A 27577-nucleotide genomic window follows, 5' to 3' on the forward strand; every position below is an offset into this window, starting at 1 on the left:
CTTTACAACCGAGGCCTGGAGGGCCGAGTTTCATATACCATTCGACTCACACAGAAAAAAATAATGAAATTTACACGACATGTAAATCAATAGTAACATGGAATAGACATGGGTTGAATCGAAATTTTGATTGAAAACTTTCATCGATGCAAAACTAAATCGGATTGCATTGAATTTTCAATGAATATAACCGCATCTTTAAATTAACGCTCAGTTTGCGATTAAATTATATTGAAACCTACAGAATTGTAAAGTAACTTCATGTTTAATTACCTGCTCCAAATATGTGCATGAAAATAGATGTAAATTCACAAATTATTTTTATCTGTGCAGTTAATGCAAAAATGTGCACTCAATTTCCTCGGAAATTTCTTAGCCGATTTTCACAAACTAAGATGCAAAAAAACGTCTCTGAATTGTTTAAAAAGTCCCCGAAAAGTTGATCCAGATCCGACTTCCGGTTCCAGTATTACAGTGCGATTAGTGAAAAGTTTTAGTTTTACTTTTTTTATAAATATAAAAAGTAGTTATAGAATTCGCTCAAACTTCAGAAAAATTATCCGAGGTTCGGAGGGGCAAATGTCATGTACCAATTGATTCAGCTCGACGAACTGAGCAAATGTCGTGTGTGGAAAATAATTTCACTCAATTTTCTCGGGGATGACTCAACCATTTTCTACAAACTCAGATTCATATGAAAAGTCATATGCTCTCAAACAAAGTTCCTGGACTAAGTCTGGATCCGAATTCTGGTTCTGTAGATGATATGTCAAACGATATTAAAATAGTGTAACTCATTTTTCTTATAGATGGCTGGGCCGATCTAAGATTCAAATGAAATGTCTTAAGATCCTATAAAAACCTCTTGCTTTTTAGTCAGATCCAACTTCCGGTTTATGGGATACAAGGTGATTAATATAAAAATGTCTATTTCGCATAAATTAATCAGGTTTGCAGATTGGGATAGTCGATAACCAAATAAACTTATTTCAGTTTTAGCGATATTCAGTTTTCGATTCGGAAGGTATTCAGAAATTTAATTCGCGCCACGATTTCTCACAGATGTCTACACTGATTTTTAAACATTTTTAATCAAACTTCTCAAGTAAATTTAACTGAATTCGGCTACACCGGCTGATTTGGAGTTCCGGTTCCAGTATCGAATCATTTCTCAAAGCTTAATCGTTTTCTCAAAAAAGGCCAAATCGAATTTCAAAAACAAAGAGTTATGGTCCCATACAAAATTAATGAATTTTATCCGATTTTGGAATTACAGGGTGATGAGTTGTTAAAATTCATACCGATATAGAAGATGACAATCCAAAAAAAGCTTCAAAGTTGAACTCAAAACTATTGAAATTTATTCGACATATTAATTTATGGCCATACGAATCGTTTTCGGTTATGCTGGTTCCTGAATACCGGTTGTGGTAGTACCGTAAATAACCGTAAACTCTAAAGTAAAACTTATTTCGACATCTCATGGAATGTTCAATCGATTATTACACGTTTAGATTCAAATTCGATCCGATTTGCAGTTTCGACATTACAGGGTATTGAGTGATTAAAATCACAAATTGCCGCTTAAAACGACGGTCATTAAAATCTTAATGTCATGAGAACTAAAACACCGAAGAATAATCATGCAAAAAACACATGCGGATGATAAAAAAAGGTATCATCTCACTGCTAGGTGGATAAGGCACGTCTTTTTTACAAGCGAAAGCAAATCGAGGTGCACATTTTTATAAAACTTACTGCTAAATTCATCTAGTAGGCAGATCTTGTTAGTTGGTGAATATGTAAAACTACTTTGGGACTACTAGTCCCCGGTTTCCTCTTCCGAAAGTACCGATAATAGTAAAGAAAAGCCACAAAAACTAAACTTTTTCAGCAACGGTCAAACCGATTTTCACGAATCACGATTCAAATTAAAACTCTTATTCGCCCTTATTCTGAATAACGACGTATTGAATTTTCGATCGAATGTGGTTCGATCGAATCATAGCTACCTTTGATTTTGCTAGCGTTATGGGGAATACAAATGAAATACGAGCGAAAAAACGATACGACGTTATTCAGAATAAGGGCGATTGTCTTTAAATATACTGTACAATTTCATCCAGATCCGACTTCCGGTTCCGAAATTATAGGGCGATGAGTGTCAAAACATTTAAATCGTCATTCAAAATGACGATGCAAAACCGGTACGCGTCGGTACGTGCTCTGTTCACTTTCGTATAGCGTGCAGGGTTGCCACGTTTAAATATATATATTGTTTAGGTGAAAAATATGTAAGTTTGTTAATTTTTTATTCAATTTGTACCTACTTGCTAGTGTTATCACAAAATCATGATAACGATGCTTTTCTATAAAAGTACATTTATTGCCTTTCTGATATAGAAAGATTTATACAATCACTTAAAAAAATGACTAGTGAAAATTGGCCCAGAGGGCTAAGTGTTCTATATCATTCGACACACTTCATCGAGCTGAGCAATGTATGTGTCTGTGCGTGTATGTGTGCTGGTACCGCGTAAAATTCTTCTAGATTTGATTTAATTTGTAGGCTATATTAGTTACTTAATAAACGAATCGACTTCGGCTATACTGGTTCCAAGTTCCCGGTTTCAGAAGTACTGGAAATAGTGGTCAAAAACTCTAAAACGACACTCACTCAATTTTCTTAGAGATGATTTGATCGATTTCCACAAACTTACCCCCATACGCATGGCTGTCAGATGGCTGAAGAAACGCTGCCAGCTGGAAAAAATATGGCTGGCATACATTCTGGTGACCGGCTCCCTGTCACGACGCCATCTTGATGAGATCAAAATCGGAACTTCAAAATCGTGCAACGTAAACAAACAAACAGTAATACATTTGGTTTACACGTTTACCTTGTTTAGTGCACGAAAATTAGCGAATTTTGGGTCGACTCTCTCACAATAACTTGTCGGTTTACCTAAAATACAGCAAACAGTGTTTTGGGACATCAAGTGGAGATAATTTTCACAATTTGGGAGTCGCGATGAGTATCAAAACATCGCAGTGTTTGGGGCTCGAAACGCGAGGGGCTCAACGTTATCGATATACTTTCAAATGGCTGGTGCTCACATACCGGTGTCAGATGGGTGCTGGTGACCGACTGCCTCACCGCTGCCAGATATACAACTCAAACGATACAACTGTATCCACCAGGAATTTTCCACATTGAAATCTTTGACATTTTCAGCGAAGGTTAGAAGATAACAACGCTCGGCTAACTTAGATGCAGGCGACTTTGTTTTGTCAAATTGGATTTGACAACCATCACTGAATCAATTTTGGTAGCCGTCTGGTAGCCATGGCTGCCCAGGTAGCCAAAACGCTATACGGGTAGGCTCAAATAAAAGTTCCTATAGTCTCATAGGTTGCTGTTTAGTCCGACTTCCGGTTCCAGATCTTTAGTGTGTTTAATCATTTAGTGCGATGATGCAAAATACAGGAAAATTCTTATTAACTTGACATAACTATTTACAAATTGGAAAGGTTATATTAGTTCACACCCAAAGTAAATTTTTTATTTTATTCAAGATTGAAAAAAAAATTCTCGACAGATATTCTAGAGATATTTTTGAAAATATAAGTAATATGAGGAAGGCATCATTAAACCACTAGGTGGATTTGAAAAAAAGGTTTTTTTCATATATTGATTCAAAGTTCTTCGTAATTTTATCAAATGCCTGCAGTAACAGTTAGTTCTCTTTCTCCCTCGATTATTTGGAAGTCACTATTAAGATTTTCATAATCGAGCGGAAGTGAAATCCTGCAGATGTTGTCACAAAGAGGCGACAATTGTCAAATATTTTTCGCACAATGATACAAAAAATAACTGACCTATTTTTCCCAGCCCGTATGCAGAGTGGCGGTCATCCACTTGCGAAGTGATTAAAATAGAATGTTAAATTACAAAACATGTATTTTTATTTTAGATTTGACAGTCGTCTAGCCCGTCAGATACTGACGGCTGTCAACGTAGTCATAATTTGTGCGGGTTATTTTTAACCAAAATGTCTCATTTTATTTGTTCCGATTAGACACAAAAAGTATCAACCACACTGCATTGAATTTTTCATTATGTAGCAATCGGCTGAATTTTAACAGAAAATATCTCGAGAAATGTTTGGAAATTTCTCGACCAATCGGAAAATTTTGGTGCAACCTTTCATTTGTATGTATCTTGACGGGGAAAAAAACCATCGCAATTATTGATTCCTTCTGTTTTGTTTTCTATGCCGGCTGTATCCGACTTTCAGGGTCACCAACACAACGAAAACCGTTATTGCGTTTCCTGAACTTATTTTCTGTTATGATATCTATATTAATAGAAATTCATTCTTTAATTATCTAATCATTATGCAAATGAAGCCGCTCGTCGTCTTACCATTTGACATTTCGAGCGGAAAGCATTTTTATCCAATTTGTTATTTACGAGCCGGCAAAATTTTAACACGTAATAACAGCTGCTACCGCAAAGCACAACAAGAAAGAAGAAAGAGGATCGAAAAAAAAAACAAAGTAATCAACCAAAAATGGTAGGGGAAATTTCGATTCAACACACTCGCACGCACCCGTTTCCACACACAAATCCGAACCGATCCAACGAAAACAAAACAACTTTACACATAGTTACCATGGTGAGTGGTGTGCGTGCGCGCGTACTCGATTTTGAACTATTAGCAGTGGTGATGTGTTGGTTTCTTGTTTGCCCTCGCATCGCATAGCTTGGCTGGCTGAGTTCAGAAACCGGCTTCGCCGCCCGAGTCGTTCGACCGCTCGGTTCAATCCTTCGGCAGCAGTCGATCGAGTTGGACGTAAAGTTTTGCGCTGATCTAACGGTATTGTTTAGTGATTTGACATCTCTTCTCTCTTTCTTGCACACTTTTTAGGGTGTGTTGTTTTGTTCAGTGGTACGGTTGAAAAAGTAGTATGCTGTGCTGAGCAGCAAGAAGTAGAACGGTGCGGTGTACGATTGGTATTACGCAGTAATATTCTTCGTTGGTGAATTTTTTTTTGCAAGAGAAAAGTAAACTTCTTTTGGATTCCAGTTGTGCAAAACAAGTGATATCGAAAAGCTTCGGTTGGCTTTCGATAAGTGGAGTTGGTTTCGTTTTTTTTTCAATCGAGAACAAAGTGAAAAAGGTGTGCTCTGTTTGCAGAACGGTAGAAGCTGCTGGAACGTTTTCCCCCAGCCGGCTTCTGTTTTTCAAGGCCGGAGGACATTTTGTTTTCAACCAGAGGCAAGACTGTTTCTAGCAATAAAACTGTATAATTTAGGCAAAGTTTCTACCAATTGACTATAAATTGTACTCAGGTGAACATTGCGTAAAAACTTGTGGCAGTGAAGAAAATCTGAAAATAGCACTAGTAAAGTAGGCTAGTTTAGTGGTGGTGCGTCAGTGTGCGTGAATTGCGTTCTCAGCAGGCGGTGAAAAAAAAGTAGGAATCCGTGAAGTATTCCCCGGGAGCGACTGCAATGATGGAGGTCGAGAAGCAGTTTAACGGGGATCATGCTGCCCACAATGGAACGAACGGGCACCACGAAGGTTCCTCCAGTCCGGTGGGTAGTCCGAAAGCCACCACCAATGGGTCCGCGCTGGGGCTCATGAAAAAACCGACTGCCATACTGGATGACAAGCATAAGAAGCGAGCTCGCAAGTTATCGCGCTCGAACAGCAAGGACGGTGTCCTGGGAGTCGCCGGAACCCCGAACTTTGTAGCACCACATCGAAAGTGGAAAAACAGTCGACGATCTCGCAACGGCTACGGTCGTGGTTTACCGAAGAAGGGTGGTGCCGGTGGCAAAGGTGTCTGGGGCAAACCCGGTTCGGAAATCTACGAAGAACTGGAAGAGGAGGATCAGAACGATCCGAACTTTGATCTGGATGCGTTCAACAGTATGCACAATATCGAACTGAAGGAGGTCATCCCGGAGATGACGGATGAGGAGTTCACCAAGAAGGTGGAACCGATCATACTGGAGTATTACGAGCACGGTGACACCAACGAGGTGGCGGAAAGTTTGAGCGACATCATGAGCATCGAGCGGCGAACGCTGGTGACCAAGATTGCCGTCGAGATGGCCTTCGAGCACAAACAATCCCAGCGGGAGATGACGTCGGTTCTGATCTCAGACCTGTATGGCAGGACCATCAGCAGCCGGGATATTTGCAAAGGTAAGGCTGGATAATTGTTGGTATTTATTTTAATCTTCGCCTAAAATATTATAATCGTGAGCAAACAGTTTTTTACAGTCATAGTCTTCGTCTCAAAACAAAAAACCGCATCACATTTCATTTGTACTAGAGTGATTTGCATTTATTCTTGTCTATTCTTGAACTGCCATCAGCCTTGATAGGCCTTAGAACAATTCAGAATATTCTTACCGAATCACCAAAGATCTGGTTCTAAGTTAATTCATAAAGTACAGGAAAAAAACAGCACGGGTAAAACTAGTATATAGCTAAATTCATTACTAACACGAGCAGCTTTCAATAAAAAAAAGTAAAGAATAGAGTACCTGTGCCTAAACACAGGTGGTCGCTGCTTGATTGATACACAAAAAGGTTGATGTCAATCGGACGCAGAGCGAGGATGTCAATGTCCAGTTACGGCTGGTTTCCTCAAGGTCATAGAATCAGCGATGCCAGATTGTCACATCGACGACTCACTGGACAAAACGAAAATCTATATAGTTCTATTGAAAGTATCAGGATTTTTGTTAGTTCCAATTTGTTCTAATGAATTTTAGATTACTGTTCAGAATTTCACTAGAATTGATATGTTTCAACATTTCGTTCTGGAGATGATCTTCTTTAAGTTCTTGACTAATCAAAAACTGTGCTTTTTCCATAACTGCAAATCTCTTACCAAATCAATTGTTTATCGGAAGGATTTTATTAGAATTTATTAACAACTCAAGGTGATTTCAAAAAATTTAAAGAAAATATGGGACAATCATGGCATACCGGAGTAATGAATGTATGTTCGAGCCCCGACCTTGGAAGGATTCGTAGTTGTCAGTTGGATCGTAGCACCAGCCATGCAATGGTTCTGTACACTCTATTTCGGCTGCGAAGTCTGTTGAAACAGAAGGTCAAATTCCACAAAAAATGTAATACCAAAGCTTTCCATGGCATACCGGAATCGATGGTTTTAGATTTTTTGTGATTTCGGGCTTGGGATCCAGACATCGATTGCACCAGCCTCGTAGGAAAGTCAGAAACTGATTTAGCTGGCTAGTGGCGCTTGAAATAGACAAGTAAAGACTGTCCCAGAAAGTATGGACGCAACCAAAAACCGCAGCCATTTCGTACTGGTTCAGAATCTGTCAATTTTTATGGCTGCGTCCTGTTGTTTACACTATTCTCTAACCACTTGTGTAGTTGTTTATTTCAGCTGTTTTTCAAAGAAGGACGTATCTTACAAAAGTAAACAAATCGAGGTTCTCTCTCCTACCAATAAATGCTTCAGAATCCTACAATTTTGTCTGAAAATTCGTATTCTACAAGAATCTCAATCTTAGTAATACAAAGAACTATAAAAGGCGAAACTGTCATTCCATTTGTTTACGCAAGTTTCGCCCTCCGTGTTCCATGCCAACAAACAGGGCGATACTTCAATTGCTAGTAAGGAAGGGCGAAACTATTTATTTTCTTTATTTTAGATGGTTACCGAACCTTTTATTACTGGAAATAGTAAAAGAAACAATAAAACTACTCACAGATTTGTCTTAGTAGCGAAAACCAGCCAATTTCATGAAAAATGCGCAAGGGCGTATCTTTATAATTCACACAGGAAGTATAAAAGTAAACAAATCGAAAAAGGGCGAAACTCTTTTTATGTTGATTTATTCAGTTGATATAGGAGGAAAGTGGTAACATTTGCGTGCCTTTTGAAGATAAACTAACAATTCATAGACTAATCATAAATTGATCAGAGAATATACGATAATTTCTAAACACGATTTGAAACCAAAGTCGAAACATTCATCGATGATTTTCTCCATTTGCTGTCAATGTTAGATTCGCCGTTCTTTGAAAAACAGCTGATTTGTTTTCATCAGTTTGTTTCGAAATGCGTGGACTTTCAGCAGAATAACATCGAAAAATTGTGTACAAATGGTGCACAGAACGCAAATGGTCACTGAGAAAGATAGCAAAAAATGGAAGGAGTAAGTGAAAAAGCCGCACAAATCTCCAAATATCAAGGGGAACGTGCCATTTGAGCCAATTTGTTCTGATTCCTGATTCCAGTTGGATAAACGTATACTGAAGGCGTTCGAGCAAAAGAAGGAGGTTTCAGTTCGGGATGTGGCCAAAAAAGTGGGCACTTCGAAGTCAAATGTTCTTCGTGCTAAAGAACGTTTGAATCTTCGAACCTATAAGAAGCAGAAACAGCCAAAACGTAGTCCGAAACAAGAAGCATCGATCAGGCCGAGGGTTCGAAAGCTGTACAGTACGATTCTTGCTGGAAATTTGAACTGCATAATCATGGACGACGAAACCTACGTGAAACTCGATTACAAATCCTTGCCGAGACCACAATATTATACGGTGCGAGAAGGACAAGTGTTAAACCAGTCCGATACATCGATTGAAGTCGAAAAATTTGGTAAGAAAGTTATGGTCTGGCAAGCAATTTGTATCTGCGGTGAGATTTCGAAACTCTTCATCGCCACTGCTTCAATGAACAGCGAAATATACATCAAGGAATGTTTACAAAAACGACCTCGACCCACGATTCGAAGCCACCAGGATCCTGTTGTCTTCTGGCCAGATCTTGCTTCTTGCCACTACTCGAAATCAACGGTATAATGGTATACTACCAAAAATGTCACTTTCATCCCAAAAGACATGAATCCACCAAATTGCCCACAACTTCGACCAATTGAGGAATTTTGGGCATTAACGAAGGCACATCTTAGGAAATATGTCTCGGCAGCCGAAACCATTCAACAGTTCGAAAAAGATTGGAAAAAAGTGTCAAAACTTGTCGCCAAGAAGTCTGTACGGAATTTAATGAGGAACGTTTGCAAGAAGGTGCGTCAATCGTCACACTTTTGAATCCGCAGTTGCACGAGAGTCAGCGTAAATTGATTTTTATTTTGAACCAACACCGAACATTGTTTGTTTTATAGCCGACGAAATTACACCAATATCTCAAATGTATGCAATTATATCTTTGTACATACTTGCGGTACGGATTTTGATATAAAAGCTTTCCTTCGTCAAGCTTGTGTTCAAGTTTTGTATGCAAGCAGTGATTTTTATAGCGTTAAGTTTCTCAACCATTCTGGGATTTCGGTTGAAGCGATAAACTTTTTCTCATTATCAATCGAGTTCATCTTATATAAATTAGAAATTAATCTTAAGCACTCAAAATTTACCCTGGGGTAGATGTCAATTTCTCAGGCGAAACGACATTACATAGAATTTCATTCGAGCTTGCATGACACAAGAACAAAGCATACCAATTAAAGCTTCAAATCGTTTTATAGCTCTTCCTGTCTTGCTGTCTAGCAACAACCTACCTCTAGCATGCTACGCGTAGGACTTGAACGTTAGCTATAATTTTGCTTCTATTTATAGATTCGCGTGCTTCCAACAACTTCGCTTTTGCACCAATCATAGCGATGCTTTCCCTTTGATATATCGCTTACTCCTTCAAAACCGTCGTCTATGTCAGGGAAATCCGATATGCCGGAGATTTTTAGCAGACAAAATAGGACACTGCTCGCTACTAATCAAAATTTCAATCATTTATAATTGAAAATACGTGGCTTGATACATTCAAATCGAATCTTAGAAATATTTCCAATCGATTAATGAAATAATATTGATAATTGATACAAAATATACTGAGCTGTGAATGTTTGAAACCTGACCCCATTTCTACGTGTATTTTTCCTTGAGTTTGTAATTTACACCCCTATATAGAAAATAAAGATGTGTTCCACATCGAAACCTAAACACTGTGCTGAATTCGTACCCCTATATAGAAAACAAAGACGTAGTCCTACGTCAAAAATGAATCCAGCACGGAGATGTCTTGTTTATGTCATGGTCCAGCAACCAATCACGGTAGAAGCTATGGTCGTATGCAGGCAAGGAAGGGGCAAACGAACGCATTTTTCTCATGTTAGGTGTGGCTCAAAACAGCCTCCGATTCGAAGCGGGTGGCTGACGATGATGAAACGCGGTGTCTCGTCAGCTATAACAAAGGTGGCAGCACCATCACGATAAAAAATAAAACAACAAGAAAAATAAATAGAGGATGGAACATTAATTAGAATTAGAAAATCGGTACTTGGAACGTTACGGCCCTGTTGGAACCTGCCTTCTTGCTTCCAAGAAAGGCAATGTGGAATTTACTTGCAGCTTGTTCAGGTACCACGTGTTGCCCGAGGAAAACACCCACTCCAGATGATAGGTGCATTTTCCAGAACAAAACGTACAAGTAGTACGGGTCGGTAAACTCTGGCTATTCTCATGTTGAATCCTATGTTACTTCTGGCATGAGCAATAACGGAGAACTGACGAGTTTTAAAAGTTAATTCGGGGTCGAACATCACGCCAAAAAAATAAAAGAGATCAAAGAACATTTCCAAACACTGAGTGTTAGTTGATTTCGTTCGCACCAACTTAAGAAAATGTCAAGGTTCATTAATCTCGCCGCAGCCAGAGGAATGGCGATCTGTAGCACCAATTTTGCGCGTTGGGATGTCCGTAAAAAAGTAACTAGAAGATCTATGGCTTCATGTCGGGTCAAAGTCTCCACCTAATTCTGAAGGCTGAACTTCAGACCAAGCCCTACAAGAAATATCTAGAAAAAGGTTCAAGACCTTGAGCGAAAGCGCTTCTGGAAAGGGCCGCAGAAGGAAGGTTGCAGAAAATCGGAGTTCAATTCACCAATCTATGCCAGAAACTGTTAGGATGAGAGTCGCTACAGAACATATAGTCTCATCGTGAGACGGAACGATGATCACCAAACTAGAGCAGTAGTTGTTCGTCAGGATAGGTTCATTCGAAAATAAAAACAAAATCAAATATAATTCGAAATAAGCGAACTGTCGTCTTCAATTAGAATAACTCCATATTTCTATCTCGGTAACCGGCTGCCTAGAGATTGAGGGATAAAAATCACCTGCGGGTTTTCAAATAATTAGATCGTATTATCTATTAAGATGCCCAAGTTTCATTTCTCCGATTTGACTTGTTCAAGAATCGAAAGACGTAATCATCCACGGATCCAGAGAATTTATAAAAAATCATTCCTTTTTGAAAATTTCCACTCGATTTGGCATCACTGATTATGATCAGTCTTGTTTATGTTTGTTTTCCATCAAATCGTCGTCGCTTTTCATTTGTTTCGAAACTCATCGAAATGTCTCCGGTTCATACGATTATGTTTACTTCCATTCGACAGGTTTCGACACACTTCTGGAGAACATGCCGGACCTGATTCTGGACACACCAGAAGCGCCGCACATTCTGGGCAACTTCATTGCCCGTGCCGTCGCGGACGATTGTATACCGCCAAAGTATGCGTACGACGTCGAAAAGGACGGCGGTACGTTGAGTGCTCCGGCACGGGAGGCCCTAACCCGGGCCAACGGGTTACTCTCGATGCACCAGGGCTGGGGTCATCTGGATGACGTGTGGGGCGTCGGTGGTGCTCTCCGACCGGTGCAGACCATCACGCGCCAGATGGCGATGCTACTGCAGGAGTACCTGCTGTCGCGCGATCTCGAGGAAGCGCAGCGCTCGATCCGGGAGCTCGAGGTGCCGCACTTCTACCATGAACTGATTTACGAGGTAAGTTGTGAAGGACCGTAACACTGAATTTCTCGATCAATTGTAGTTCAACAACGGTTTTTTCTTGCTTTGTCCATGCAGGCCATCGTAATTGCGCTCGAAGCGCTGAACGAGTCTACAGAAGAAGCATTTTGTACGCTGTTCAAAACCTTGGACGAAGCCTGCATGGTTACGCCGGAGCAGATGGAACAAGGATTCCGTCGCGTTTACGACGACATGACCGACATCGTGCTGGACATTCCACTTGCCTACTCCATCCTGGATAGGTTTGTACAACGCTGCCAGCGCGCCGGTTTCCTCACGGATGCCGTCATCAAAGATTTGCCCTCCAGGTAAGAGTCACCTTTCTTCCTCCTGTTGAAATGTGTCACGTCCGAAAATCTTTCACAAATTAGTTCTCGTCTCTCAACAAAGTCACGCTTTCCGCGTTCATGAGTTTGCTATTTATATCTTTCAACCTGTGCTTCCTGGTGGAAAGCTGTTCAACAGCAACAATCATCATCAGGAAATCCTAGCTCAGGAATACTGTCTCTAGCTAGCTAGCTGTCTGTCGATTGCCGTATGACACAAAGGACTGGACTGACAGGCATTCCGAGTCGAGTCAAAATAACAATAAAACCGGTTCCCTAGCGTGTGGTGGCCCGTAGAGCATGGGTTCAACGTAAACACAACAACATTATTACACCCGGTGTTTGAAGTAATATTGCATGAAATAGTGTTTAAAAATAGCAAAGCGCACCGGCAGGCAGGCAGGCAGTCTACAGTCTTCCCATTTACCAAGACTTCCAAGACAATGAACGAAATGAGTTTCCTCGCGTATAGATCGAAGCAACCCTTGTCTGTCTGTAAGACTGTTTGACTGACTGATTGAACACACTTCACAGCTAAAGCTAATAGCAATAACAAATCCGTAGACCGACAGCGTTGCCTGGAAACCGGTACATTTGTCACGTCATAAATTTTCATTGTTACTCGTTTGGTAAACATGTCACGATGCGGTGGCGACAACGACCACACGACGGAGATGGAACGAACGAAGAATGGCGTTTTTCTTTTGCATTCTGGCCGGAGCTATAATAGGATTGCACCGTTTGTATAAACAGTGTCATTTTCGCAAGTGGCAAGACATCGGATACTTACTGCGTTAGAGTGGAGATAGACCGCAACACTCGGTAAGGCGGGTGGGTGTGTTTTCTCTAATGAATATGTACTGCTGCTGCATCGGTCGTACGTTTGCCGGTTGCAACTTCCAGGGCATCGACTGAGCCGGCTTATGGCGTGGTTTTACAAGGTCGGATAGCAGAAATAGAATAATTTCTGTATGACCGGCCACCGTTTCTGATTTATCGATTTTGAGTGTGTGGAATATCGGGACAGTTCGCAGCAAGCAACTGATTTAAGGAAATGAAATAGAATACCACCCGTCAGAGACGAATTGATATATTTCTCGGAAAATAGTCCCTTTGCGTTACGAAGTTCTGCAACACTGTAGAGCTGATAACGTTGAACAACCTTCGTCGCTATGTTTAGATTGTGGAAAATGCAAGTTTATGTGCTTCATCTGTTATCAGCAGCAGCAGCAGCACACGGGTAGATTCGTTTTATTATCAACAAACTTGGCTTGCTTACTTTGTTGTGGGTCCTCGTTCTCGCACTCGTGTGGAAGAACACATAGTAGACTGGTTTGTTTTTATTATATTAATTTCGGGTGCGGCAGCTCTTGGTTTTCAGTACTTTTTTCAAAGCTGCAAAGTAAGGAAACTAGTTATTCACTTCTGTGCATTTGATTTATTATGACTATTTGTTATATTAGAAAGTTGTCTGTAAATTAAATCTTTTTAGCACGCAGAAAAATCCCGGTTGTTTAGGGGCTGGGGTCCACTAGGAGATTGATAGTACCTATTAGCTCTCTCCGGACAGTACCAGCCTAGATGCCGTGTGGAATCCGGCGGAAAAAAATGAACCAAGAATAGATCCACTGGGTTCCTGCTTCCATGTCGTAAAAGGCGACAAATGCAGGAGTTTCTTTTTCCTTACAGTTATCAGATATTTTCAATGTTTCACTTCTGATTACTCTATTTTACTAAATTATCTCTTCATTTAACCTATCAATTTCCGTCTAGCTTCGGAGAAAAGTTTTATTTGGAATGTTTTCTTCTTCCATGTTATTGATTGTCTTTCAGGATTATAAATTGAATGATAAAAATCAACTATTGCGCAAATCCGTTGATATTACAAAGTTAATAACAGAGATTACATATATCGGTGTATTGAATACATAGTAAAAAATACTTGATATTAATATTTCAAACAATAAATTACTATTTTTCTCGGTAGCCGGTTGCCCAGATCAACCGGAATAACCAATTAATAATTTCAATAAATAATTAAAATAATAAAGCGGAAATAATACAGAATCAAGACGTGCGTGAATTCTGTTGACCTTAATTTGGTGATTTAAAATGATTTTATAACAACTGTTTAGAATATTTCAATGCAATGAATCAACTATTTTATCTAAATCCTATTCACTCGTTTATTTTGTATCACGTAATTTCATTTATAAAGAGCTGTGAAATTTCGAAAACGATCTGTGAATCAAGACTTGCCGGGATTTCAATATAGGATGTTGTTGAAACGTTAACTCGGGAGGTCAGTGAGTTTAGTGGTGCATCTGAGCATCTTGAAACCGGAACATACTGAGTCGCGCGCAAGTAATGCCAATACTGAAATTTTTACTAACAAATATTCTTCTCCCGTGACACTTGTGGAGTGCGCAGTAGTATATACGACCTCTAGTGACAACAAGTGTTGGACTAACATCCCTCTCCATTCCTTAAACGATCTATGTTCGGGCCTGGCCGGCGCCGGTACTGATGAATGAATTCTAGGGTTACCAGAAGATGTACATTGAAGGATGATTTATCAGTCCCAGATTGGATCATCTAGAAATTCCCTGTACAGTTTCAGCTAATCCCGATCAGTAACGGAGTAGCAACCAGGGGTGGTCGCTCAAGCTCAAGCTCAAGCTCAAGCAGAAAAATCCCGGTTGTTTAATACAACAAAACGATCAGTTGTCCATCAAACCAAAAAAAAATGGTTGCTTCCAACCGTGATATCGAAGATTTAAAAAAAATGTGTTTGCTTTCGAATAGAATGTGGTTATTCAAAACAATTGTTGGTTGTTTCAAAAAAAATCGTTAGAATTACCCGGAATTTATTCATTTTTACTATAATATTTTCTGCGTGAACTTTTCCGACCAATTCGTCACTCTTTTAACCTTTGTCTATACTACCGTTCTACGCATAACTGTCGCATAAATATGGGAAATCACATAGAATATGAGACAATTATGCGTAGAACGGAAAAGGTAAGAGAATTGCTGGAGAAACCGACTTTTTATTGGAACTGCGGCGACCCATAGTGTTATAAACCGCACACGTCCCAGCTCGACGAGATCGGAAAATGTTTGTTTCCTTTTTTACCTTTCGAAGATTTATTCTATACGCTCATTTTTTCGGAGATGGCTGAACCGATTTCAACAAACTCAGGATCGTTAGAGAGCCTCTATTAGATTGTGGATGAAGTTCGAGGTTCCGGAGGTAACACATGAGCTGAAAAGTACCGAGCCTAACAAAGAGAACACGATTTTTTGGTTCAAAATCTACTTTATTCAATCGCAATCATTCCAGTGCCGCTCTAACATTTCAATACCACTTTTGTAGAACGATTTATTCTCAGTTTCAGTTTCAGCGATTACCTTTTCATTCGTGCGAAATTTCTTACCGGCGAGCAGTCAGTAGCCACTGGGAGCCAAATCTGTCGAATTTGGTGGATGTGGGTTACAATTCGGAATTCAATTCATATAGTTTTGCCATTATTTTGGTTGACTTGTGACACGGTACGTTCACCCCAATTCTGTATTTCGATCGAATCGGATTTTATCGAACGAATGTAAAAATTTTCATTCTCTAATTCGATCGAGTGATGCTTTTGTATGGAAAAATTCAAACTCGATCGAGCTACAGAATGCCAAATTTCGTATTCGATCGAAACAATCTGATTCGAACGAAATACCGAATCGGAGTGGTTGTCTTGATGAAACAAAATTTTGTTCTTTGCCATATGCGGTCGTTTCTTCGCAATTTCAGCCTTCAAACGCTTCAATAACCCTATATAATATTCACTGTTAATGGTATTTCTCAAGATAGTTGATTTCTCAAGATAGTTGATAAATATGACACCACGCACATCCCAAAATACCAAGGGCATAATGTTTCCAGCCGAATGTTGTGCTTTCGGGCGCTTTGGACGAGGTTCACCAGTTGCTGTCCACTCAGATGACGATAGTTTTGATTCCGGCGTGAAGTGATGAATCCATCCATGTTTCATCCATTGTCACATATCGACGCAAAAATTCCGGTTTGTTACGTTTAAACATGGCCAAACACTGCTCAGAATCATCAATTTTTGGTCAACAGTGAGCAAACGCAAAACCTTTTTTGAACAGAGCTTTCTCATAGTCAAATGCTCATGCCATATAAAGTCAACACGTTCTTTTGATATCTTTACGAAAGTCAGCTAACTCACGCAACTTCACTTTTCGATCATTCAAAACGATTTTGTGAATTTTCTTATGTTTTCCGGTGTTACCACCTCATGTGGACGTCCAATGCGTTCTGCATCATCGGTGTCTACACGACCACGTTTGAAGTCAGCAAACCAACGTTTCATTGTTTTTTTTTTGATGGAGTGGAGTGTTCATAACATTTTTCAAGCCATTGCTTCGCATGAACGGTATTTTTCCCCATCAAGAAGCAGTGTAAAATTAAACCACGAAATTGTTTTTGATCTATTGTTTTAAAAATAATAAAAGTGGTGTCACTTTTAGTAAAATAACTCACAAACTAATGAATAGAATATAATGAATTTTTAACAGTTGTCTTTTAAAGTTTAGTATTAACTTAAAACAGAATAATGTCAAATATGCGACGTAAACGTTGAATCACGCTTTTCTGAATCAATCGAAACAATCAGAATGAAATTGTGTTAAAAATCAGCACAAATTCGTGGCCGAAATTTTTTAATGAGACTTTGAATGGCAAGAGAAAGATTGTAGGTGTATTAACAGGAGGTTGTTGTCTTTCTTCTATAAGAAGTCTATGCAATCGTTGTGTAAACCGACTTTTGAACGGAGTTTAATATAACAGCAAAATGTCTGTGGGTATGTAAAAAAGAAAATAAGCACCCAATTTGCTTGCTCGCAACGGAATGATCTTATGGTCCTACAGAACGCAATTGATTTTATCCGTTTCGGACTTCCGGTTCCGTAATTATAGGGAGAAATGTGCGGAAAAAGGCAAAAATGAACTCCATTTTCTCTGAGATGGCTGAGCGGATTCTCACAAATTCATATTCATATTTCATACGGATTCATATGAAAGGTCATGCTTTCACATAGAACGGTGTAGAATTTTATCTGGATCTGACAGCCGGTTCCGTTGTAAGAGCGTCATATGTGTGAAAAAGTTACAAAAAATAAATTAATCGGAATATTTACACGAGCTTACGACACATTCTTTTCGCTAGTAAAACAATCATTTTTCATGTTTGATTCTAAATAATGAGTATTTTTAATTGACTAACATGAGCGAAACACATTTGGGCATATTGTTTAAGACGGTCAATTTATTCGATCAATTTTTTTATTAATTTGAACATTGCATTTTTAATGTCATCGTAATCGGTCCTGGTTCGTACACAACTCTATAATTTTTCGCTCTAGTGTGTTCCGTCTGATATTTTCTCTAATACAAGTCTGCAAGTGAAGCATAGAAAATTTTATAAATGCACACAATCAATCAACATTCGCTTCATCCAGTTATGTCTCTGATATTACTCGTCTTTATCGGAATACGATTTTCAGTATTTCTTGATGTAGTAGCAACGAATGCTGTAACTCTGGAAGAATTGTATGACCGTGACAAGTCGATGCAAAATCTTGCAGTTCGGTTCTAGTGTCTGACGACAATTCCTTGGATGTTCGAAAAAAAAAAAAACAATTCAGCTTCCATCTAAATCAAAATTTGTGAAAATCTGTTCAACCATCGCTGAGAAATCGAATTGAGCTCTACTTTTGGAGTTGTTCTTCACTACTTTGGGTGTTTCCGGAACAGGAATTGAGGAACCAGTAGTGACGAATTAAGTTTATATACCGACAAACTAACAAGTTCTGCAAACTAGAAAAAATTATCAGTCAGTTGTATGGGATTTGTATCTGTTTTTGTCATCGTTTGTGAAAAACACTCACTTGGAAATTTTTTACTTGCGCTCTAGTTCCGTAACCGGAAGTCGGATCCAGATGGAATGTTCTAGAAATTAACTTCAAGAACTTTCCCTTGAATCTTAGTTTGTGAAAATCGGTTAAGCCATTTCCGAGAAAGTTGAGTGCATATTTTTTCCTTAATTTTTACATATTACCCTATAAATCCGAAACCGGAAGGCGGATTCAAATGAAATTCAATAGCAGGCATTTCAATTTTCGATTTTCATAAATTTATAAGCTCTCTAGTGTATTGCTTACAACAGCAACTTCAAAATACTTGCCAACAACGAAAAACAGTCACCGAGGAAACCGAATTGTCTTTTCCTGTTTACTTTGTTTGTTGGTTTCAGATGACTGGAAACATTTTGTTTTTTTTCTGTATCCGAACGAAAAAATAAAAACTGTCAAGAATATAGATATAGATTTTATTCGTTGTAATTTGCCAACTGCACAGTGTATCGACTTTCACCTAACGATACGTGAATCCAGGCCTGCCACCGGCCGTGTGTGTGCTCGTGTTAGTGAAATCTGCTCCGACATCGTCGTATGTTCTAGAATATTTTCTTTTTGCTTCGGTGCTCGCGCTATCGGCGATTTTTATGTCCCAGTCCGCCTTCACATTCACCGTACACCGTCTAGGCTTGTTTTTTTCTGTCCTCCCCGATTCTAGCAGAACAAAACAACTCCATAATTATTGAAGTACAGTGCAAAGTAAACAAACAAATAAGTGAACGTCTGATGCAATCCTGAAAACATTATTAGCGTGATAAAAAGCGTATATAATTTCCGGTAATTTTGGTAAACATCATAAAAAGTTCCATCAAGCTCGATAATGAAACTGATGTTGAGTGGCCGATATGTCAAAAAAATCTCAAGTGGTCGTATTTGTAGTTCTGTTTATAAAAATGTTCCACTGATAAACGCTAATCGTAGATAGCCATGAGATGATGGCCTACATTGGTAACTATCGGTTACCTTCAAGTACAGTGAAAGAAAAAACAGGGCTAGCCAATTTGTCAAATCGAATGTTTTTTTTACGTAACAATGCGATAAGATATTTTTATAATATTTTCATAATACCATATTTTTCAGACTGGTAAACAAACGCGCAGACTCGCAGTTTATTTGTTTGTTGTTTTGCCGCAAAGTTGAAAATTGGGTTCACCAACAGAGACAGAGACGAGGAGACGGCCAATAATAAATATTATGGTTCCCTTTGCTACCATCTGTGTTGGTGTGAGCGTGTATCAGCCCCTGGACATTGCAAACGCGAATTCGGTAATCGGAATTGTACCTGACTTCGTTAAGGTACACCAACACCGACAGAAATTTCGTCGATGAGATACGGTCGATAAAGTAGATCGACCCGACGAACACAACAATGGACGGTACCTCCTGATAACGACGCTGTGATAGGAAGCCGGTAAACCAACCAACACATACACGAATCCTTCAGTGAACAGTCAAAATAAACGTCCATTATCACAACGAATACAGTAAGCAAACGGAAAGGCAGAAAATGCGTCTCAGAACTGAATGTTGGTTGGATAAAAACAAAACCACGAAAAAAAGCACAACCGCAGTCAGCCGGTTGTTGTCCGTTTATGGTTGCGGAGAGGTGTGTGCGTGACCTGTCTATTTCCTAGTAGCATATCAGTGCGCGACAGCCAGCTAGAGCAACACCTTCTTCCATGAAACCGTGCACGTAGCGCAAAACATACGAAACGAAAAACACGTGGTCCGTTCGTAGAGCTCTAGGCCCTGAGCGGAGCCGACTTCGGGTTTTGCATTTTTTTTGGGAATTTTCCACTGTCGAGATGCATTGAAAAGAAACGTCCGTGGTTGCGTTGTACGCAGATGCCTCTTCACGCAATATTTGGCACCGAACTACGGGGCTGTGGTGTCGTGGACTACGTGACCGACGGAACGTGGGTTTGTTGTTTTGGTGCTGGTTGTTTGTTGTTTGTTTACGCGTGGCGCCTGCGGCAATCGTAGTAAAATGCCCAAGGACATTGCCGCCGCGCCTAATGGAGAGAATGGATGGCGAAAAGAAGAAAAAAATCATGTTTATAACTGTTATGAGATACTTTCGAATTAGGACAATAGCGTCTATATTCATCCAACATTGCCAAAGGACGGTTTTATTCAGCCTACTGAAAACTGATGGAGATGAGGAAAAACTGAAATTCATTCGAAAAACAAGAATACGAAATTTTGAAACGACCAAAACAGATTTCATTTTTAGTTTCAGTATCATTTGAACCATGTGTTTGTGGAAGTTTTTTCAAACCTCAGTGGCTTTATTTCGGTGAAACCTAAAAATAGTCCAGCTCTCACGGTTTAGGGGAAATGAATTAGATCCTCTAGAACATTCATTGGTGTGTTTAATGCGAGCACTAGGGGAAAAGCGACTAATTGGCTCGTGCAACAAAACTTCTGGAAATTTGGAAATACTTGGATAAGGAAAACGTACTTGCCTTTACCATGAAGTTACTCTGTAGTCTTACTTTTAATAATGCGATATTCTATGAAATACTTTTTTTTAACTTTTGAAAGTCCACTTACACATAAACCTACAAATTGAAACCGTTTTTAATTCTGTTATTTCCACTCAACGGCAGCGGTAAAAACTCCTTTTGAGTTATTTAAAAACGGTTGTTTTCCTAACATTGTAAACAGCAATTTCGAAGAAAACGTAAGTGCGTTCCGTTTTAGAGTTTTTGACCACTATATTTTCGGTACTTCCGGTACCAGAATACGAGGACCAGTTTAGTCGATGTCGGTCTAATGGCCGTTCTGAACGACGGTGGTTTAAAAGTTCAGGCCCTCATCAGCTTGTAATTCCGTAATCGGAAGTATTTGTATGGGACCATAAGACCGTTTATTCAAATCTGAGTTTGACGAAGTCGGTTCAGCAATCTCGAATAAATCTATGTCAGTTCTGTTGAGGAATATTTGATAACTTTTACACTATTATCGCCCTTATTCTGAATAACGTCGTATCGTTTTCTCTCTCGTATTTCATTTGTATTCCCCATAACGCTAGCAAAATCAAAGGTAACTATGATTCGATCGAACCACATTCGATCGAAAAATCAATACGTCGTTATTCAGAATAAGGGCGTATATTATTTTCGTAACCAGACATTGAAAATCGGTATTGCCGAAATTGGTTCGATTGGTCATCAATTAACAAGAACTGCTAATTGGAATAGTTATTAACTTGGTTACGAAGAGTCTTCACGTTCTTCGCATCGTCACTCTAAATGCTGGTTCGAAATCTTCAACACTTATCACCTCGATATGGTATCGAAACCGCTTTAAAAACTGTATAGACCAGTGCCTATTTTTCGTTTTAATAAATACTGTCCCAGAAAGTATGGACGCACTTTGATTTCGTTGTAAATAATTCACTTATTAAATAATTAAGTGTTAGATATTTAAATTTTATTCGATATACTGATAATATTAGACTACAACAACAGAATATCATTCTCAACATTTGCTACTTAGCCATTGTAGACTAGCTGGCGCGCCTTCTTACGAACGTTCCTCATTAAATTCCGTACAGACTTCTTGGTAACAAGTTTTGACACTTTTTTCCAATCTTTTTCGAACTGTTGAATGGTTTCGGCTGCCGAGACATGTTTCCTAAGATGTGCCTTCGTTAATGCCCAAAATTCCTCAATTGGTCGAAGTTGTGGGCAATTTGGTGGATTCATGTCTTTTGGGACGAAAGTGACATTTTTGGTAGTATACCATTCTACCGTTGATTTCGAGTAGTGGCAAGAAGCAAGATCTCGCCAGAAGACAACAGGATCCTCGTGGCTTCGAATCGTGGGTAGAAGTCGTTTTTGTAAACATTCCTTGATGTATATTTCGCTGTTCATTGAAGCAGTGGTAATGAAGGGTTTCGAAATCTTACCGCAGCTACAAATTGCTTGCCAGACCATAGCTTTCTTACCAATTTTTTCGACTTCAATCGATGTCTCGGACTGGTTTAACACTTGCCCTTCTCGCACCGTATAATATTGTGGTCCCGGCAAGGATTTGTAATCGAGTTTTACGTAGGTTTCGTCGTCCATGATTATGCAGTTCAAATTTCCAGCTAGAATCGTATTGTACAGCTTTCGAACCCTCGGCCTGATCGATGCTTGTTGTTTCGGACCACGTTTTGATTCTTTCTGCTTCTTCTGCTTGCTGAAAGGTTCAAAGATTCAAACGTTCTTTAGCACGAAGAACATTTGGCTTCGAAGTGCCCACTTTTTTGGCCACATCCCGAACTGAAACCTCTTTCGTTTGCTCGAACGCCTTCAGTATACGTTTATCCAACTGAGGGTTAGCAGGACCTTTTTTTCGACCCGTTTTCGGTTTATCCTCAAAGGTGTTATCCTCACCGAACTTCCTGATTGCATTTCGCACGGCTTTTTAACTTACTCCTTCCATTTTTGCTATCTTTCTCAGTGACAGTCCGCGTTCTGTGCACCATTTGTACACAATTTTTCGACGTTGTTCTGCTGAAAGTCCACGCATTTCGAAACAAACAAATGGAAACGAATAAACAACTGCATAAGTGGTTAGAGAAAAGTGTAAACAACAGGACGCAGTCATGAAAATTGACAGATTTTGAACCATTGCGGAATGGCAGCGGTTTTTGGTTGCGTCCATACTTTCTGGGACAGTCTTTAGCTTAAATATATTATACCCCGCACTTACTTTGTTCCATGGATTGACTTTGTAAACGCGCTTTCATGTGTTGTCTGTCGAACTATTACGATTACTCCATTGCAAATCGGAGTAAAAAATCATCAGTTAAGTGCAAATCTAGAATAATTTGATTAGGTTTGTGCACTTTTCGTAGTGCGGAATTCGCACCATACGAGCGCAAATAAAGCTAACGTTTGGCTGCTTCGCGTTCGAGAGAAATGTTCCAGAAGTGTTTAGTATCGTAGAGAATTCTCTGATTTGGCCCTTCTGAAAGGCGGAAATGAATCTCGTATAGCTTTTTGATAGTTTCTTTCACTCAAATATTGAGATGTTTGAAATATTGAAATATATGAGCGATTGTACGACTTGGAATAATGCCCTACTTCCTGGAATACAAACGTAATCATCCGAAACCAAATAGTCAGTCCCAAGACTCTAAATCCACTAACGGTTCTTTTCAGGACCCCAAAAGTAACTTTCTTAAACTGCTGCTCTTATTCCTAGAATACACACAAACGCAATCTTCCGAAACCGAATGGTCCTTTTCAGGACTATAGAATTTTAAACGTCAAACAGTATCAAATCGATAGTAATTTTGTAATTCATTTTGTTGGATTCATTCAGTCTATCACAAAATGCCTTCAACAATGTAATTTAAAGATCGTTCGTTTGTTTAGGAGAGAATTTTCATATATTTATGATGTGATTGAGGTCATTGGTGAAGCTCGAGATCAGACTTCCTTGTGTTAAAACCAGAGAAAAAAGAAAAATCTGACAAACGCTTGATTTTGCGGAAATCATTACTGAGAATACAAATGACATTCGTTCGTTTCATTTGACCGCGCGTCAAGCAATAAATCGTCGAAATTAAAATATGTCATTGCCGCCAGCAAGGGCACCAGGAAGAAGGAAGCAAAGCAGTGTTTGTCCGTATTTCGGACACGTGCTTTGAAACAATTCCTAATTCGGTAAACTAAGCTAGAACCTGACTAAACATTTTTTGTAACTACCTCGACTCTAGTCCTCCTCCAATGGAACAGCTATTTTACGCTTCGAAAAACAAAATAGCAGAAGACGGGAAAAACAAATAACAACAACAAACCCCTTCCCAAAAGTTATGTAATTACAAATCAGCCGTCATTATGTTTTGTTGCTTCGCTTAATTCCCTCGTTCTACACAGCGAGAGTCCGATGAATGATGTGCGGAACTAGTTTCTGCATTTACAGTCCACCCGTAGAAAGACTGGACCTGGCAGCAGCAGCAACAACAGGAAGAGGAGGGTCTAGGATAAATGTGGAGCGAAGGGCAGAAATCTTAACCGGTTCTTCACTTACACACTCACCGTCTCGCGAGTGACGAGTGGAAAGAGGAAATTTCAAAGCTGTACTCGTAGGTTGGTTTGCTGCAGCAGATCGCAACTAAACATAATCGCGCGGACTCACACACCCTGGCGGTTTGGGGACTGGAAACCGGTTGCTGATGTGTGTAGCGACGGCAATCACAAATTTGCATTTTTGTTTCTCAACGAGTGCAGTAAAATTTGCGTGCTTCGGAATAACAAAACACGGTCGAGACCGGCGAGACAAACAAAATTTTTGATGCCGCCCGGTTTCTACATGCCGCCGGGACGAGGAAGAAGGAGCAAAAGGGGGCACTGGTATGCTGCACATCAGGCGCGTATACAGGGGGTGTTTTAGGGGTTCAAACCCCCTCCGAAACTCAAAAAAGTATGATATTATGTAAACTTTTTTTTTCAAATAAGTAAAAAATAAAATGAATAATTTTCAACAAACGACTCCACAATAAAAAAAATTTCAAATAATTATGTAAAAAGTTCCATTTGTATGGAAATTGATCAACATGTTCTGAAACACCCCCCGAAATTTTTTTCTGGGTACGCGCCTGCTGCACATACATATTATTTTCAGCAAGCGCCCACGGTAGCTCCAGTAGCTGCGACGATTCCCCGTCCTTTCAACTTTCTGTTGATGTGAGAAGCGGCGAACTCACCACCACTTTCGGACGAGCCGAACCTCTCTTTGATTGATGGCCGGCAAAGAATCAGTGTCAGTTGACGAAACGTGGCAACGTTGTTCGATGTGGAACCTGTGGGCTCAAGCGCTCGGAGTTGACCAAGTTTTGCTCGAAATCGGTTGGCCGTTTTTGTGTGTAGTGTTCCATAAGGTAGCCATTTAGGTCCAGTTATGTTGAACCTTTCTATCAATGATCATTTGTTTGCCGATGATTTCGAAATTGGGTAATTCTAGTATAAAGAAAATTACCTCGATTCTGTATTTCGAATGAATGCGAAATATCCATTTGAAGACGTTACAGAGTCGAGCTTAACACGGAGAGTCCTATCCGTCAATTGTGAGCTTGCTTTGCAAATCGTTGAGATACCTCAAGTTCCATTTGATAGCATTTGGAGTCGAAACCAGGTTAGGTTTCGCTTCAAGCGAAAACGCCATTAAAAGATCCGTTGTCACTAAACGCTTAGCAAGACTTGTTTTTTTTTTCACGAAAAAATGATATAACACATCCGGTTATTCAACCAGAATTACCGAATAGACCTCAACGTTGCTGTCTGAAAAAGAAAAGGTCTATTAATTTTGAGTTTTGTCCGAAATTTCACAGATTTCATGAGATTGTTACTGCACGCTTCCTGTTTATGCAAATCAAACACCGAAATGTTTGTATCGGTTGAATAACTTTTTTTCTGTAGTTTTTGACGTTTCCAAGAAACCACGGCTTGCTATGACTCGTAGCTCTAGTAACAATCGACCTTTATTTGCTAGGTTATGAAACTTTTGAAATGTGACTCTAATGCCGTTTTCGTTTTTGAACCTAGACGCGGGCTACTCTGACTCCGAGTAAAACGAACACGTGGTACGCGCCCTAAACAACAACTCATGAAAAAAAATAAAAATAAACAAACTCGGCTGGATGCGTGGTGCGACCCGAGAAAATTTTCAGAGCGAAACTACGCGATTGGAGTCCGATCTAGAGCGACCTCAGGTTGCTAAAACAAACATATCAAACGTTGTTTGGGCGACTCTGGGTCAGCTTTCGGGCTGCTCTGATCAATAAACAAAAACGGTATGAATAAACTAATCATTTCTCTCTATTTCTATTTCAGAGGCCGCAAACGCTTCGTCTCCGAGGGTGACGGTGGTCGCATTAAACCGGTCAACCTGTGTGCCCGTGACTTTTGAAGAACCGATTTGGCAAACCGGTCGCAGTGCCACCAACAGCAGCAGCAGCATCAGCAGCTAAAGTAACAATTCGACACCTCAGATTTTTTTTGCCTAACTACTAAAATTTGGATTGGGAAAATGTAACGTCATTATGCTACATCTATTACTCACACGGTCAAATGCATACAACACCATCTACACGCGCGTACAACACGAGGAGGGATAACGCTGCTTAGGGTTTGTCTTTACCGCGGATAGTTCGAAGAGGGATTTGAAGGAAAACCGACAAACCAGCAATCAGAAATTACTATACTTAGTGTACTCAATCTACCTGTCGAAAGAATGAAGGACAAGAACACTCTTGTTTTAGTAGCAATAAGGCAAACGTAGACATCTCTTTTATGCGATTTACATCATTTGCTACTAGCAAGTATTGCTTCGGTGGTCGTCGAGCCTGAGCCTGAGCCAGAAGACGGAGGCAAGGAGAAAACAGAAAAAGGAATAATCACCCACAAAAGAAAAAAACAATCTACTTAAACCATTTGAGCATATTTATTATCTAAAAACTAAGCGATAACGCAAAGCGAACACTGACAGGATATGAAATAATCACATTCATGAGTGCAAAAACAAAATTAGTCAAAAACAAAACGCAAAAAAAATAGACCATTACAGGACAGCATCAATCAATGTAGGGAACGGTCATAACCCACCACGCCATCGAGTGTAGATTCAGATTTTGTTTTTTTGTTCTTGTTCCCTCCTGATTATTTTTTTTCGATAGGCGGCCCCAAATCCGGTATAGAAAAGTGTGTGATTTCACCGCACTTTGATGTAGCCTCAGAATTTATGAAACTTTTCGGAGTGAAAAAAGTAAAGAATTTCTTTTCCAAATGGAGAACATCTCCAGAGTATTAGAGTATTTTTTTCCGTCGATTTGGTTTGTAAGAAGTAGTTGGTACTGCGCGGATAGTTTTTTTTCCTTCCATTTGCTTCAATTTGATCTTCTTTTTTTTATACGTCCATCATTATCCATTACCAAAACAAATGCTACGACACGAAATGTGACTACCTGACTACTTACGCATATTTGTTAAACACGATTCGATTTGCGGGATTAAACTAATCATAAACCATGAAACATAAGTAAGCGTTGTGAGGAAGATATTTTTTTTGTAAACGAAACAAATAATGTTCTTATTGTTCTATATTTAGTTTTCGGTTTAAAGTAATTTTTTTTGCTTTGAATTTCACTTTAGTCGTCGGATAGCTGCCTGTCCTTCCACCACTAATGAAATAACCATTGACACATCTGAGGTCGTAGATTTTCGATTTCCAGTGAACTATATAAAAAATGAAATCGTACATGTTAATATTCTTAATTCATAGACTATATCGTACTGAGTAAACTTGCAAACATGAAAATGCAAAGAAAATAAAAGTATGCAATTATTAAGCATGATGGGAGAGATTGTTCTGTGCACCGTAGCC

The 27577-nt window shown here is 39.4% G+C and overlaps 1 protein-coding gene across 1 annotated transcript; it reads left to right on the plus strand.

Moving 5' to 3' along the window:
• The first annotated feature begins 4812 nt into the window (after positions 1-4812).
• On the plus strand, positions 4813-27548 carry LOC131426534 (programmed cell death protein 4). The gene is made up of 4 exons (XM_058589345.1): positions 4813-6218; positions 11470-11858; positions 11940-12190; positions 26029-27548. Exons 1-4 carry the CDS (start codon positions 5519-5521, stop codon positions 26102-26104), a joined length of 1416 nt encoding a protein of 471 aa, XP_058445328.1. The 5' UTR covers positions 4813-5518; the 3' UTR covers positions 26105-27548.
• Positions 27549-27577: the final 29 nt, after the last annotated feature.

This window comes from Malaya genurostris, chromosome 1 (genome assembly GCF_030247185.1).
Source record: "Malaya genurostris strain Urasoe2022 chromosome 1, Malgen_1.1, whole genome shotgun sequence".
Lineage (NCBI taxonomy): Eukaryota > Metazoa > Arthropoda > Insecta > Diptera > Culicidae > Malaya > Malaya genurostris.